General features: G+C 39.4%; 1 protein-coding gene across 2 annotated transcripts in view; it reads left to right on the forward strand.

The window, feature by feature from the left end:
- map4k5 (mitogen-activated protein kinase kinase kinase kinase 5) overlaps window positions 1-17,307 on the forward strand; it is a 62,041-nt gene that overhangs the window by 19,592 nt on the left and 25,142 nt on the right. The window contains exons 5-16 of one of the 2 annotated variants that reach the window (XM_079573416.1): window positions 2,727-2,791; window positions 2,857-2,912; window positions 3,011-3,058; window positions 4,990-5,032; window positions 5,153-5,225; window positions 5,301-5,432; window positions 6,675-6,737; window positions 6,839-6,920; window positions 7,051-7,167; window positions 10,546-10,621; window positions 13,916-13,987; window positions 16,558-16,616. In XM_079573416.1, the coding sequence (XP_079429542.1) occupies window positions 2,727-2,791; window positions 2,857-2,912; window positions 3,011-3,058; window positions 4,990-5,032; window positions 5,153-5,225; window positions 5,301-5,432; window positions 6,675-6,737; window positions 6,839-6,920; window positions 7,051-7,167; window positions 10,546-10,621; window positions 13,916-13,987; window positions 16,558-16,616 (886 nt within the window). The remainder of the gene's footprint in view (window positions 1-2,726; window positions 2,792-2,856; window positions 2,913-3,010; window positions 3,059-4,989; window positions 5,033-5,152; window positions 5,226-5,300; window positions 5,433-6,674; window positions 6,738-6,838; window positions 6,921-7,050; window positions 7,168-10,545; window positions 10,622-13,915; window positions 13,988-16,557; window positions 16,617-17,307) is intronic. The other variant, XM_079573417.1, reaches the window with a different exon arrangement.

Raw genomic sequence — 17,307 nt, forward strand, 5'->3', positions numbered from 1 at the left:
ATAAATACCGAGCCCAAAAATGTATCGTGTATCAGTTTTTTATTGAACGATTAGTCGATATAGTAGTATCTGTACTTTTATTCAATGAAATAAAATGCTGCTTCAGGTCACCACTAATTTACCTTTTTACTTGTGCATTGGAGCTTTCTACTTTGAACTTCTGCCATGAGTAGAAAATATCCCCCAGTAAGAGGGAGTAAAACTCTTACTTGACTGTAATTTCGGCTCGTGACTAACCCCCCCCAGGCGGCTCGTGTGTTGTGTCTGGGGCCGAGGAGGAAGCAGTGAATCCACCCATTAGAGTCTTGACTTCCAGCCGGTTTAACAGGACCCGCCGTCTCTGATCTGCCTCTTACACGGGTTTAAACGGTTTGAAATGGGTCTGAGAGTGCGAAAGAGGTGCTCAGCGGTCTATGTGGGCGGCAGCAGCTTCCCAGACTCTGCCCTAATGATGGTTACAGTAAAGATTTAATGAGCAACCGCCAGACAATCAACTAATCCACATTTACCAGAAGTTAAATTGAACTGGGGCTGTTCACATTTGTCTCATCCAGAAATGTTACGGAATCCTACTCAAACAATCGTAATGTGAAGATTATAAGCCGTCTCTTTAGCAATTTGAGGTGTGACAATATATCGATTTTGCAATATATCGCGATGTTTTGCAGGACGATGCGATACTTTTTATTCCGATATCAATGCTTTTTATGATGTCATGCATATTAATTACAGCCATTGTGCATATTAAGGAGTTAGCTGGAAGAGTAGAGGAGACAACAACTTTAAGCACTTGTACCAAACACTGCTACACAAATATGACTTTTAATGACAGTTTTTATAATTATTAATAAGATTAATTTGTGGTTTATTTATACCTTTTGAAACAAGACTGTGGTTTCTCGTTTATTTAAATGTAAATGAAGTGATGCCACTGACAGATCAGTGACCCATTTTCAATCTGTCCATTTATACACTCACTTTTTTAACCTCTTACCACTTGCTTTAAACAAGCACATTTTCTCCAGTTTGGCATTACCCAATAATAAAAAAAAACGTCATTAAAGCAAAGTGTCAAAAAATTGCGACAAGGATGAAATGTAACAAAACACTGGCAATAAAGTGACAAAAACTTAACAAAAAGTGGCAAAAATTTGATGAAAAAGAACAATTTTATTAAAATAAATGTTAATCATCAATAATTTGTTTGTTAATAATAATAATAATAATAATAGTTTGTTTCTTTAAAAATTGTGATGTATGTGAATCCTGTTGAATCGTGAGGTACCCAGAAGTTCTCACCACTAAGCAAAATAGGTCTATGAATTACACAATCAAGCAAACAAATGACCACATGGTTCATAGATCAAGAGAGCATTTATTAGTGTTAACATTTTTACTTTCTGCATTTCCACATGTTAATATTTGGCTTTGGGTTAATGGGCTTGATGAAGGAATAAAGGGAGTCTATTTGCCTGAAGGCTATTAATATGTTACAATAGGATTTGACAGCCCACGGGTGGGAGAGTCCAGAGTCCAGTGCAGCCTGTTCTGACCTGAATATTTTGAGGTGAGAGAAGTGGCAGGTTTGTGTTGAAAGGATCCAGGCGAGTTTATATTACAGGGTCTGACAGTGCAATCAGTCACTTATGGCTTTAGCACACTGGGCTATTCACTGTCTATTGTGATTCTATCTCCAAACATGCTGCTTTTCCTACGTGACATGACCTTTTCTTCTTGTGTTGAACTGTAGTAAGATTTATTGCTCTAGTACCTGTTACTAGGTATTTCTTAATTCCCACAGCTCGCACCATTTTGGAATTTTTCACTTCTCTGTTGAAATTGCGCAGTCAAAACTGTTTTTACAGAAATAAATTAAGCCCTGTTATGCTACCGTAGCTGAATTCATGACTTATTTGTCATATTGAGCCGTCGTTTGCTTTTGGGCCGAATGAAGAGCAGGGAGTTTATCACAAACGTTTAGCCAAGAGGATATGACCAGCTTGAGGTGCTAGAACCACAGATGTAGCAACATCAACTGTGTTGTTCGGTCTGAAACTTGTTAGCCACTTCCTCAAAACTCACCCTTCAAAATATGTTTCTTAAATATACTAAGCCAAAATTCTAATACCCAACGTTATGACCAACTGGCTAAATGTGACCCTATAAGCGACAAATCTTTCAGAATTAGCATTAACCTTTACAGTGATGAAGCCACAGTTGCCTCTTATAGACTTTGTTGTCCTCTTAGAGAAATGGTGTGGGTGGAGATTGGAGAATTAGACTGACCACATTAAACTGCATGTTTTAAGTGGCCAGAGGAAAGATTGACACTAGATTGTCGGCTCTGGAGGAACAGTCTGTTTTGATCAGTCATTCTCGATGCTAATAGCAACTTCTGATTATCTTGGAAATCGCTGCTGCTGATTTCTATAGATATATGCGTCTGTTAGTTTGGAAATCCTAAATAACCTAAACCTTAACCATACCTCTGTTCCTAACCCTAGCCTTAAACTGTCCTCCTTCAACTGTCCTCTCGACTCATCTATCTCACGCTAACCCAGAGGAAACCTGCCCTAACACAGGGAGAAAAGCAACTCTACACCCAGTCTTTGTCGAGCCTTCACAAATGGTCAAACTTTCTTACACCTTGACCTTTTTTCTTGCTTAAAACATAACATTTGGCATTCACTCCCTGCTCATTCGGCGTTCACTTCTTCTCATTGCAGCCGGGAGAAGCTGTGGATCTGTATGGAGTACTGTGGAGGAGGATCTCTGCAGGACATTTATCACGGTAATGTCATGCAATCGAACCATCTTAAATCCATTTATCTAACATGAACTTGTTCGTCTTCGCAGTGACTGGACCTCTGTCTGAGATTCAAATCGCTTATGTATCCCGGGAGACAATACAGGTAAATACGCTCACTTTATTATTATTCATGATGATTTTACACAAGTTTTATGGTTGCTGATAATGTGTTAAGTCCATTTGCTCTCTTTTCCCTTTCAGGGTTTGGGATATCTACACAGTAAAGGAAAGATGCATCGAGACATAAAGGTACTATTAAAGTTAATTGCCTTCTAATTTTGTGCTGCTGCTTTAGAAAAAGTTTTAGCCAAACTTCATATGGTGGAGAATGCATCTATTTTCTGTCTTAAACAGCCGAAATGCTCCAGACACGTTTGTTTTTGGAGCGTTTTCTCCCCCCTGTGCTGTCGGTGTGAGAGAAATCTGGTGCTCGTTTGGCATCCGACCATGTGTGCGACTCTTTGACCCCTTCAGGATGTGACGCTGGCACTAACAAAACAGACAGGCTCCATTTCTGAGGCTGGAGAGCTCATGGAGTTCCAATAATATGGGATTTTCACTCTCCTTTCAACCAGGAATATAAGAGAAATGCCTTTATGCCTTTACGACTGGGATTATATCTTGACTTTTCTTGCTTTCAGACTAATTATAGAACTGATTGGTAGCATTAGGTTAGGTTTACAGTAAGATAGACATCCCATTGTGTGAATCATAATCTAATTTTAGCGCAAGAGGTCTTTGTCATCTTCAATTACGTACAATAACCCCGCCCAGCCCTGTTTCTTTACTTCTATCACATGATGTCTCCCGTGTGGTTCTCTGGGGTTTATTAGCCGAATGCCAAAGCTAAAGCCCCTCTCAGTGACTGCTGTGTCAGAATTTTGTGGTTATCACTGACGCTCTGGGCTGAACCTATTATCTGTTTCAAGCTTCTACTTCCTGTTTCCTCTGCTCTCACTGACAGGAGTTCCACAGAAATACACGAGAACTCTGAGAATGCCTTGATAGTTCATTACTTCACTACTACAACTACTGTGACAAATACCACTGCAGCAGAACCTTGTAGCTTTAGATTAACCACGTGTTGTCAATCTGATTTAGTTCATTTTGTTCAGAGTTGGTATTTGTTATTTAGGGTCTCATTTATTTAATAGGGACAGTGAATATTAAATCGTTCACGTTGCGATGTAAATATGCCAGATTATAGCAAAGATGCAAAGATACAACAAGCGACAACAACTCAGTCTACAGCCTTTCTTTTCCTTTAGCCCCTGGTTTAGGTCTGATTTAAAAGGGGCCACTGTTGGAGTCTCTTATATTGATAATGAGAGACTATTCGGTTACTTAGTGCCTCTTACTGAGTGCACAGAATGTGGCTCGCCTTTGTGGGATGTCAGTCCCCCAAACTGGAATAATAAACTGGAGAGCCAAGTTCATGCAAAACTTTATAAACAAAGCAGTCTTATTTAGAATTAAGAAAATGATTGCAATTTTGTAGGTTATACTTATATTAAACAGTTTTGTGGCTTTAAAAAAAAAAAATCTATTTGTTTGAGTGTTGTGCCAGCTTGAAGTGACCATATACGTTTTTTTACTTAAGTCCAGGTTAGTCTAGTTTCTGGTTAATCCAAGTTCAGTCCCTGTTGGGGTGTAGTAACTCGATCTGGTCCCAGATTAAATCCAGGTTTTAAAGGAATAGGCCACCGTTGTTCTATACTGAGATATGTTCTTACCTGAGCTTAGAAGAGTTGATGCGTACCCGTCTGGTCTTGTGCCCGTGAAAGAGCTTGGTCACTTCTAACTTCACCCCGTTTGGAGCTATAGGAATATACTGGGAGAGGCCAAATGCTAACAACATCTTTGGTCTTTGTGCGTGACTAAGAGCACACACAAAGACCAGACAAGTATCAAGCATCAACTTGTCTAAGCTCAGGTAAAAACATATCTCAGTATGGAAAAACGGTGGCCTGTTCCTTTAAGTCACTTTTGCTTTGATTTGATTTGGTTCTGCTTCGATACAGTCCTGATTTTGGTGCTTAAACAACTTGTCAAAGCAAAGTTTTTCTGCCATGAACTCAACATCTTTAGTCTGTGTTCTTTCCCTGTTTATACAAAACCAGTTTTGCAGGAAAGGTTTTGTCCTCGTTGAACTAATAGTTTCATCAATGGTTTGTCTGCAGGGTGCCAACATCCTTTTGACAGACAACGGGGATGTGAAGTTGGGTGAGTTGCAACATCTTGAACTTAATTGTGTTATATAACAGTGCTGTACTAGATTCCCAAAATGGAGCCAATTCTATATTTTTTCCTTAATAAAAACATAGAAATTCTCTTGTCTTCTAGCCGACTTTGGAGTTGCTGCTAAAATCACAGCCACAATCGCCAAAAGGAAGTCCTTCATTGGAACGCCGTATTGGTGAGTGACACACAGGCGCAGTGCAGAACCCTGTCATGGCGTGTTTATGTTTATGTTTTATGTTTGTAAATGCAGGATGGCACCAGAAGTAGCCGCAGTGGAGAAGAACGGCGGTTACAATCAGCTGTGTGACATCTGGGCAGTGGGCATCACAGCCATAGAGCTGGCCGAGCTGCAGCCGCCAATGTTCGACCTACATCCCATGAGGTGCAGCTAACTTCTATCTGTCTTCCTCAATCTGCTTTCTGCACTTTAGTCCTGTTTCTGTTAAAGCCATGTTTTTAAAATCCCAGTTTAATTCTCACTTCTATTTTAGGATTAGTTTACGCCTGGCTTCATTGTTTTTTAATCCTGATTTAGTCACAACTTTGTCCTGGTTCAGTTTTGCTTTTGTGCTGCTGTTTGTGGTGGATATGGCTCCTATTTGTTTTCCTGTTTTTAATTGAAAATATTTGTGGTCGCTTTTGTTGTAGTTCAGGGTTTCCGCAGGGCTTCAATCTCTTAACCCCCGCATGAACAGAGCACACTTTCTCCAGTTTGGCATTACCCAAATCTAAAAGCTTCTTGGAAAAAAAGTGTCAAAAGAGTGACGGAAATAAGGATGAAAATACAACATTTATGCACCGAAAAAATGTCCGAAAAAAAGCCACAAAGCAGCGTCTAAAGAGTGACAAAAACATGCCAGAAAAGTAACAATAACACAGCAAAAAAGTGACATAAGAGCGACAAATCACGAAGAAGAAGCTAGCATGCTAACGGGCAAAATTAACTGCGGGCTAGCATCACTTTAAACGTTATTTACAACCAAGTTTGAAGGAATAAAATGATATCCATTGTATAATTGGATGTACAATATCCCTCTCTCCCTTCGCCTTTTCTGTCAGCGTAGTAATTACTCTCCAAGACAATTAATACGTTAAAAAATAGTAACTTCCTACAACACCTGCAGTTGCGCTTATGGCCTCTAGGGGCAAGAGTTACTTAGTACTGCTTTAATTTGGATTCGGTCTAAGATTCAGTGTAAATTAAGACATTGCTCAACAATTTTTACTGTATACATTCAATGAAAATACAGATTTTTTTTTCCCTGCATTTGTGGCAGTAAAATATAGTTGTCTAAATATAAACCCTGTAGGTATTATTATACTATCAAACAAAGGTTATTTCTGGATTTGATCTGGAGTAGTCCTGATTTAGTCCCATTTTAATGTACATTTATTTGTATGTTTTTAACCACTTTTGTTTATTTTGAACCACTTTAATTATCTAGATAACAATTCACTTTCAAGACGGTTTCCTGCCTTTGTGCATCTCCAAAGCGTCACCACTTTATTTGATCGGTTATTTCCTGTTTCAACTATACCTGTGCTATTATTAGCCCAACACTGCAAACCTATTCATCCTTTATTCCATTTTCCTCTTTGAACTTTATGCATGATTTCCCCCCAGGGCCTTGTTTTTGATGTCCAAGAGCAGCTTCCAGCCGCCGAAGCTAAAAGACAAAAACAAATGGTCAGTTTCCATGTTTGAGAGATTACTTTATCTGGATTTACGTTTGGTTTGTGTATAGATTGTGGTGGAATTTACCAAAACAAATGTCCTCCGCTCCTCAGGTCGGCCGCTTTCCATAACTTTGTCAAAATCTCTCTGACCAAGAATCCCAAGAAGAGGCCCACAGCCGAGAAACTGCTATCAGTAAAGACTACTTACTTTTTAAATTAAGCTTTGTCTCATTAAGCATTTATGTATTATGTCTATAGTTTAAATGTGGCTTTTAAATGTCAAAAGAAAAACAAACCAATATTCGATGACTGTGTCTTTGCAGCACGTGTTTGTGGCTCAGACCGGTTTGACCCGGAGACTGGCGGTGGATCTTTTGGATAAAATGAACAACCCAGAAAACCACCAGCACTACGGCGAGGTGGACGATGACGACCTGGAGGTAATGTCGCAGCTGAACAGGCTAAAATGATGATTTACGAGGGCGGACAAAGCTACAGGGTCTATATTGCTTTGCTGTGGCGCTATGACCTGGTAAGATACAGCAGCAGAGAGAAAAATCCAAAGACTAGGATTATTTGCAGTGTTTATTATACTCCTCTTCTTCAATCAAAATCTTTTAAATATGAAGTTAAGGAGTGGAAAAGTCCTGGCCAGAGATAATACTGTTTTTAAGTAGTTTTTGAGGAACTCCACTACATTTGAAAGATAAATATACAACTTTCTGTTCCACTACATTTCCAAAAAGGCTTCAAGGGAAAAGTAAACTTCATTTTAATAGCCTGATAATGCACACTCCAGAACAGTAGGTGGCGCTTTGTAGATGTGCTGTCAAATGTTACTAAATTACAACTCGAAAGAAGGAAGTTAATTTTCATAACGCATGTTTAGATGGGTTTGTAATTTCTACTTTGCAGAGTATTTTCTAAAGCTAATACTTTAGTAATTTCACAGAGAAACCTTTTACTTGTATCGGAGTAATATTTGACCAGTGGTAGCTGGTATTTAATATATCGGGTCAGTATTTGTTTTGTTTTTTGCAATATCGTCTATCTGCCGATAAAAGCCAATATCGTCGGGACTGAAAGTGATAGAGACTTCCCACATTGGAAAGAGCGAAGTCAGGACTTTAAAACGAGTCTTCCCTCGGCCTCAGGGGAACAGAGAAACATTGCGATGAAAATTGGTTAGCTTCATGTTTATTAAAGACAAGTCAAGTCAGTCAAAAGTCTTGTTTTTTTTTTTTATCACCATGCAAAATGCCACGGCTAGCAACAATATGCCAATGCTAACAGCAGGATGCTAATGCTAACGGCAACTAATCAAAGTCGGGACAGAAACTATGATTGAATCACCTAAAGTATTACATTAAAATCGGCCCCTGCTGCAGTGGACAAGCATTTGTTTTTACAGGATTATAGACCAGACATTAGGAAAAATTGGCCAATTATAACGGCTGTGCATATCGGCATCAACCAATAAAAAAAAATTAATAATAAATTGGCATCGACCTTAGAAAATCCATATTGGTCGACCTCTAATCTGTACGTTTACAGTTTTACCAATGTAATGAAATCAAGTATTTGACTGTCACTGATTGTAAGAATAGGACTATGAGAATACCTTCCCAATCCAATACTTAAACTTTAAAAATAGTGTACATAGAACATGCTCTTAGTCGTTAAAGTTTAAAGTTTCTACAATCCCAACTCAAGTGGTGGTGCCATGGTCATATCATACGTAAATCTCAACATTTCCAGAATTCAGTCACATGGCCTTTATTGGGCATGTGCTGGTACTTTGCTAATGGCAGGGAGTCATTTTAGGTTGGCAACCCACGGTGTCACGAGATTATCGTTATCGCAATGTTAAACAACGTATCGCATCGCAAGAAGCCACATTATCTGCAGAGAAGTGACTTGACGATTAGTCTGTCACCACTTCAGGACAGGACAACAGGACATGAAAGTTTGGCAATGGACTTGATTTGAACTTGAGTTGTATTTCTCACATTATAAGTCTGTCTCACGGCGGTCGTTCTGTGTCAGTGGAGGAGGTGGTACCAGCCCAGTTTACGGCCCATTGTGCGATTGTCCGAGGAACAGCAGCCACTTTGTCTCCGCTCTGAAGGCTCTGACTGTAGGAAATGTGGAACGGCCTCCGGGCTGAATAATGATGTGAGGAGATGCGGGCAGAATACAGACGAGGCTGGAAAACTTTTAAGACCCGATGGAAAGGGGAAAGAAATGGCTTAATTAATGGCTAAGGAGCAGGAGTCTGGACTTAAATTCTCTTTATTATTGTATCTAGTAATCTTTGGGATCTTCTTGATGGAAAGGAAATGTCCTAGTTCATTGCTCAAAAGTAGAATTTGCCTTTAAATAGACTTCAAACATGCTGAAATGTCACTCCATCAGAGACAACTTGATGTATGCTTTTGTTTTCCATTAAGTTCGGTATCTTTCTGGCCCAGGCATTTTTAACACCCACTTTAGATATAATTTACTGCAATGTAGGCCTTTTTAAACCCTGATTGACCTGGATTAGTCCTGATTTGTGATTGATTTAGGTCACATGGTACTTTGAATATCAAATATTTTGTGGTACTTTTTGGAAATGGTTTAAGAATCACTGTTGTAGATAATAGGGCTGGGGGAAAAAATCATGTTTTGTAATATATCGCAATGTCGGAAACCATGCATCGCAATACTTTTGATACTAACAAGAGATTGTCACAGTTTTGTTAAGACCAGATTTGTTGCTGATTGGTTCAAAAAACCCTTAAACCCCACCTGAACTGAGCACCTTCTCTCCAGTTTGGCTTTATCCAAATCTAAAAGCTTCTTCGAAAAAAGTGTCAAAATAGCGACAAAAACAACGATGAAAATACAACCAAACTTTACAAAAAAGCGACAAAAAAAGGTGACAAATAAGTGACAAAAAAGTTTACAAAGAAGCAATAAAAGAGCGACAAAAACATGCCAGAAAAGCAAGTTTTATAGGTCTTAGCTTTCAAATGAGGCATTACTCTGTTGCTCTCCAATCGAGAAGTTTTTAGACTTGGCTAAAGCCGAACTGGAAAATGTCCTCAGTTAAGGCAAGACGTTTAAGAGGTTAAACAAAATACTTTTAAAAAGCTTCTTCCATTTTCAATTTTCAAAATGTTTTAATCTATATCAGACTGATTTCTATTCAATTTATACATTTTGGAAACTCAACTTGCGCTTTCTTAATAAATTAGTTTGTTAAAAATGTAATCCTTTGTGCATTTGAATATTATTGTATCGCAATATGTATTGTATCGGGGCCTCAGTATCGTGATACGTGTCGATGATATCGTGACATATCGTTCCAACCCCTAGTAGATAATATATTGTCTTTCTCTTGTAAATCATAACAAAATCTGTTCTAAACCATGGGATTAAAAAGAGGGAAACATATAATGGAGTTTAATATGAATTGAACCATGTCAGGAGTAAACTTCTAACTGGGAACTAAGACTATATCATAAAAATACATTATCCATATCATTTCTGTAGTCTTATTACTGGCCAGATCTTTTAGTCCTCAAATCACCTGTTGCTAAGGAGCTTTTCCATATTTTACCACAAAAAATCTTAAGTAGACAGCTCTTCAGCAGATTATTTGATATGTCTAATATAAAGTGACTGTTGGTAAACTTTAACCTATACCTCACAGTGAAAGTTGTGACCGTTAAAAGTGTGACGACTCTGACCCCACCCGGGACTTGTCTCATCAGGTGTCAGCTCAGCCAAACCCTTTTCTTTTCTGTCTCTGAAAATCTCTGTTCTCGTTTCAGCCCATCTCCGTCAGACACACCATCAAATCCAGCAAGAAACAGGGCAGAGCTGAAAGGACGCCTTCGGAGATGGACCGTGAGTGTCAACACATGTTCACAAAAGCACCGTGTGACCTCGTATTGTAACAGATTCTATATTGTTGCTTTTTAATGTCGACTTAGGAAGACCAGCCCATCAGTCTCACTCTCTCCTTTACCGCTTGGCACAGATTGACACATCTGAGGTCAACGCCGGTTCTGTCGCTAATCCTTCCTCAGACTGGCACTGTCCCACTGTCGCAGCATGTGTCGGCATTAGTAAAAATAGCTTTGGATTCACTGCGGAGATAAAGATATATTTAAGCTGTCCGTAGTGGAGAGCTATTACAGCTATTACAGGCATTACATCACCTCATTTAACTAATACTGTTGTTTACATCAAGGCTGCTAGGGATTATTTTGTGAATTGATTAGTCTGGGGATTATGATTCATCGATTTTATTTGTCGGCAAAAGATGTGGGAAAATTGAGGGGAAAATGGGTCGATTTTTACCACATGAAGCAAGGTGTACAGCTTGAGGACATTTGATTAGGTTTACTAATAAAGTAAAGCCTTTTCTCTCAAAAGTGTGAGAGTGCAAGAGTAAAGAGTATGTGTGAGTCGCCACAATGAAATATTTTTATTCGTTTTTGACTTCACGAAAATGTTGTTTAATTTTAGTCAAGTCGTTTAATTCTCTTCAAATTGAGTCGAGTAAAATTGCATGTAAATATAGTGAACTTGGCATTTATTATCATATTTAACCTCTTACCCCCCGCCTGAACTGAGCGCATTTACTCCAGTTTGGCTTTATCCACGAAAAGAGGATGAAAAGGCAACAAAAAAGTGATATTTGTTATAGGGGCTAGATTCAAGTTAGTCATTTTATACTCACTACTGCCACCTCAGGTCTTATGTGTAGCTGCAGGTTCTATATTAAAGGGGGCCTATTATGCAAAATCGACTTTTTCAAGCTTTACATCATGTTATTAAGTAATTCCCTCATTAAAACCATGCCTGAAGTGTTGCCTTGGCACATTCACGTATTTTCGAGTAATCTGTAGAAACTCTGATGGCGGCCATTTTAAGGATAAAACGCCTGATTCCTTCAGGAAACGCCCTCGACCTCCAGGATACGCCTCCGACCTTTCGTCACCAGCCGAGTAACCAACCACTGCTCCTCAGCAGAACCCCCTCCCCGCAGTGTCTAGCCCTAAGATGTAAACAGAGTCATCATGGAGGATTAGCTTCATGTGTTGTGAACCGGAGCCACAGCAGACTTTTACAAAGACACACATCAGTGTTTCTGTTACCGAAACACCCAGGATTAAAACCGGTGACAAGAACACTTATTTCAGTGTCTGGTTCTGCGCTGGGCCTTGATGATGCACAGAGCCTCCGGAGAAAGCTAATGCTAAGCTAAACCTCGAGTCATCACGTGAAAACGAGAAATATGCACAAATGAAGTCAATAAAACCACCACACACATAAAGAACCGTTTAACAATGATCACACACGGAGCCAGGCTTGTTGATTTGGAAGTTTATTGCTCACATTTCATCTACAATGGGTCATAGCCGAGTGGTTTTCTCCCGGAGCTAACAAGCTAGCCGCGACAAGCTAACGGGAAAATTCACTGAAAACAAGCATATTATGCATTGAAAACGTCACTAAAACAGACAGCTGCTTGAAGCAGCCTTTATGATGATCACACACTGAGCCGGGCTTGTTGATTTCGTAGTTTATTGCTCACATTTCATCTACAGTGAGTCGTAGCCGAGTGGTTTTCTCCCGGAGCTAACAAGCTAGCCGCGATAAGCTAACGGGAAAATTCACTGAATACAAGCAGCATATTATGCCTTGAAAACGTCACTAAAACAGGCAACTGCTTGAAGTAGCCTTTATGATGATCCCACACGGAGCCGGGCTTGTTGATTTCGTAGTTTATTGCTCACATTTCATCTACAGTGAGTCGTAGCCGAGTGGTTTTCTCCCGGAGCTAAGGCACTATTAGCCGCGACAAGCTAACAACCTTCACCTTCACAACATTCATTGAAAACAGGCAGCATATTATGCACAAATAACGTCAATAAAGCCGGCAACTACTCGAAGCAGCCTTTACGATGATCACCCAATGAGCCTGGCTTTACACATTTGTGGTTTATTGCAGACTTTTCATCAACAATGAGCTGTAGTCGATTATAACAAGCTAACGGGTAACCTCGAAAAACCATTGTCCACCTGCACAGATAATGTCCGTCTTTGAATCTATGGGCTCCTGCAGATCCTGGTGTCGTCCATGGGGGTATAGTTAGAGATCCATAGGGCATGGCAGATGCAAAGAGAAGCCTCCAAACAGCAGTTATTTTTCAGGCAAGAGCCCCTTCCAAGCGTCCGGTGTGGAAGGTTCGTTTCCAAATCATATCCTGTGTGGCCATTGTTCACAAAGTGATAAACAGTAGGTCCTTTCCAACAATAAAAATTAAAATGCACCGATCGTAGTTTCAATACTGTTGAGACCATAGACTGCGAGCGCAGTGTTGTTGTGATGCCACAGACAGCGTGTGGAGGGGGCGTGTCGGAAAGGGTCAGAGGTTCTTAAAGAGACAGAGGCCTATTTCAAGTCATTTGCTAACGCCATTTTGAAAGAGCAATTTTATACAAGGCAGTTCTTCTAATTTACTGCATTGACAGACCAACAGAAGGTTTCGTCATCATTGTAGTGCGCTATAGACTGGTGCTATGTGGCTGAAAAAAGCATAATACCCCCTCTTTAACATTTTGAGTGACAGTGCAGGATTTTAGAGGCAGTTGTGGTGAATAAGTCTGGGCTCATTCTACACCTTAGGACATGGCTGGAACATGTAGGGGGAGGACAATACTTAGTTTTACATTTTTAAACTCTGTATAGTCCCTTTAAATTATGACGAAATTAACATCGTTGTACTGAGTGCCAAAAAGTCCCCTATTGCCTAATTCCAGGCATTTATAAAAGTTTGTTGAACCCACTGATTAACTCTACATCCAGAAGAATGATATTCAAAGTGGTAGTAAATCCTGGAGCTGGATTCTTATCATTTATATTGGTAACGATGTCCATTATCGCACAACCACTCCGCTCTGAAACCCATTAGCTGTGGTTAGAACTTTATAGTCTTTGTAAGTGGCCATTCCCTTCTAGTATAAAAACCATAAACCCTTTTTTTGCTAGTTTCCTCTTGTGACCCATCATTGACATCTTTTTTCAGAAACATATTGCTCTATTTGTTCAAACTACAGTATATCTACTTCCTGTTTAGTCCTATATCAACATTTCCCAGTATGAAATCTTGCTTTATCTCGTCTGTGAAGCTCACTACGGGATAATCCACGGAGAGGTTTGTCCGAGCCCGAGCTCCCCTCAGAGGCTGACGGAGGAGGCAGGTCTGTGGAGCAGAGAAAGTAGAGCTTGGTGATAACAGGAAAATACCATAACAGAATGCCCTGAACTAAGTGATGCTAATGTGTGAGTGGCTTTGTTTGGACTAACTTGGCTTTTTAACTCGACAACTAGGCAATATTTTCGGATTCTGTGGCAGCTAAATTACGAATTTTGCCCTTTAGCCTGACATTGCCTCCCTAATGGACCTTATTATTGCCCTATTATCATAAAATGGCCAATGGAAATCTGTTATAAAAGCAAGAAAGATCTCTTGTTGCTGCACTAAACAGGAAGCTTTTTGTGCTATAGATTATATAGATTTTGTAGTTATAAATAAGAAAAAATAGATTTGAACCAGAACTTTTAAATCGGTGACAAGAAAATATCTCAGTATGGAAGAACTGTGGCCTGTTCCTTTTAAATTCACACAAATTTTGTATGGCTATAGACCCCTCTGGTCTTATAATATAAACAGCCCTGAATCCACCAGATCAGTGTATTCTCTATGGCCTCAAAACGTATCTTGTATCTTTAACTGAATGTTCTTATTGATAGCGGTTTGTTTTGGAACATGATAAACGAGGGAAAGATTGCAGTACGAGCAGATGCAGCAAAATCAGAATATTCAGCATATGCCAGTGTGATGACGTCATCAGCAGCATTAGGACTCAATACTGCTGCCCTAAACCAACAGGAACAGAAGTCTTATGTTCCTGTTGGTGTAATAATATCCACTGTATTTTAAAACCTTCTGTAATGGCCTGCTCCACATTGGTCCTCACAGTCTCCCTTTGTTGTCATGAAGGAGATTACCCTCAGTGTGTTATTGGCAGCTTTCTGTGGCCCTAATCACCGTGGTCCTGTACCTAGTCATTGAGTCAACAGTTTGACAGAGGCTCCGCTCCAACCTAAACCACATGGAAAGAAACACTTGTATGATTTATATTGATTCATGTTTAGACGCTGATAAAAGCCAAAAATGGGACCTGGTTAGTGTTACGTGGGATGTGTTTGGCTTTGGTGATGGCTCTTCGGCCAAACAGTACGGACAGGTGATAAAACCATAGTGTCTTTCAAGGATTCTTAATAGCAGACTAGCAAAGCTTTTCCAAAATAAAGGTCAAGCCACAAAATAGAAGACTTTACACGTTCATTATTCGGGTTAGTTAGGCAGTGTATGGGAATGTTGCAGGGTCAGAACTTCTTTTGCTGGTTGTATTTCTCGCTTCACAAAAAGGATATCGGTCCATGTTTTTAATAGGATTCTCATCTTTGAAACCGTCAGAAGTCCTGGTAGCTCTGTTTTAGAATATAGAAGTAAAATGGCTCGGACAAAAACGCCCGGTACCCGATTCTTTTCCCTAATAATGGAATTAATTAGTTTTGTTCTCGTTAAAGCAATACTAAGTAACTTCTTTACCTTGATAAATCCTATTCGTAGTCCCTCTGGGAGTAATACAAGGGTTGACGGGATGATTACACACTAATGGAATCATGAAGAAGAAGCTAGCAGGCTAACGGGCAAAGCTAACTGCGGGTTAGCACCACTTTAAACAGTATTTACAGCCATGTTTGAGTAAAAAAAAAAACATTTCCATTGTGTAATTGAATGTACAATATCCCTCTCTCCCTTCGCCTTTTCTGTCAGCGTAGTATTTACTCTCACGGACAATTACTAAAAATCGCAACTTGCTACGACACCTACAGTTGCGCTTATGGCCTCTAGGTGTAAGAGTTACTTACTGCTTTAAAGCTGACAGTTCTGCATAAAGACCAGAGTAAACGTAATAATTGCGCGTAAAGAATTTGGAAATTGAGAATTAGTGTAACGACTTTAAAATCCATACACTCCCTCTTTCCTTGTTTGTAAACCATAATGAATCAAGTGTACGGCTGTAAAGAAGTTTGAAATATATTGCTGTTTACATCACACAGTATAAACATGGATTTGTGTGTTGCTGCTGCTGCTAAAACTGTTACTAAAACATTAACACATTTAAATAGCAGCTGCTTAATTTATATTGTAGATTAGGGCTGCATTAATAATCACAATTTGAATGTTTGAAATTGGCAAATCACATCTTGCAAGTGCTGCAATCATTAATATAATAAGTAATATATTGTTCTCTGAAAATGTTTCTCCATTGAAATCAAATACCAAACTAGCTAACCGTGTAGTTTGTTGGTTTAACTGTTCATATTTCAGTCTAATCTCATGTGTTGAAGCTCCTGAACTTGATTAAAATTTGCTTAAAGATTCTTTATTTGAAAGCAGAAATGATAAATATAACACTTGTCGGAAAAAATCACTGCCATCTGATACTTCTCCAAAATTGTACAGCTGAAGTGTCGACAACTCTTCACACACTGTTATAAAGTAAATAGATCCAGCAAAAGTATCTAGTTTCTTGCCTTCTCAGTTGCTGAAATAAGGAAGTGCTTTTGTCAGTGCTTCAGGTATTCAGATACTTTAACTCTGCCTTAAGAGAGTTAAGCACTGATGCCCCCTAGTGTTAAGTGTATGTACTAGGAAAACTGTTTTTGTTTTTAAGTGTAATTTTCTCTTTTGCAGTCGACAAGCTGGAGTTTCAGCCGCCTATTCGTAAGGAGACGGAGGCCCACTCAGAGATGGTAAAAGTTTTTACTTTTATAATGTAGTTAAGGCAATAAATGCATTTAATCCAACTAGAAGTGTCTGCAATGTCAGATGATTTTTACGAGCCTCCCAAAAATAAATGAAAGCTGACATGTGCAATATAAAGAGTGAGTAAGAGAAATGTTATTCAGAATACCACATGCATTGTTAATTTTTAATTTGATAACCGCCAAAACGTTACACACTTGCACTCATTTATAGTAATGACTGATGTTTGATGTTTGCCTGTCCAGCCTCCACTCCTGCTTTTTGTTTCTGTTGAAAAGCAGGACCGTCTGGAACTTTGCTCGCAGCCAATCAAAAAAAGTTGTATATGAATCCATTCACAGTGAAGTGAAGTCGCTCTGATATTTAGAGGCAGCTCATTCCAAAGTTTAGGTTCAGCCACCGAAAAAGCACGATCACCTCTCAGCTTTTTCTTAGGAACCACCAGTAGAGTCTGATCTGCTGACCTCAGTAAGTAAGTAAGAGGGGACATAGGGAACAAGGAGGTCACGCAGGTACTGGGGGGCCAGGCCATGCAGACATTTAAAACAAATAAAATAATTTTGAAGTCACTGGAAGTACACAGGGAACCAGTGAAGGGATCGGAGAAGGGGACTTATGGCGGCTAGTTGCAGTCTTGCCAGTGAGGTTTTGCTAAATCCTGAATAGAGAGCGTTGCAA

Source organism: Gobius niger (assembly GCF_951799975.1).
Source record: "Gobius niger genome assembly, chromosome: 16".
NCBI classification, from domain to species: domain Eukaryota; kingdom Metazoa; phylum Chordata; class Actinopteri; order Gobiiformes; family Gobiidae; genus Gobius; species Gobius niger.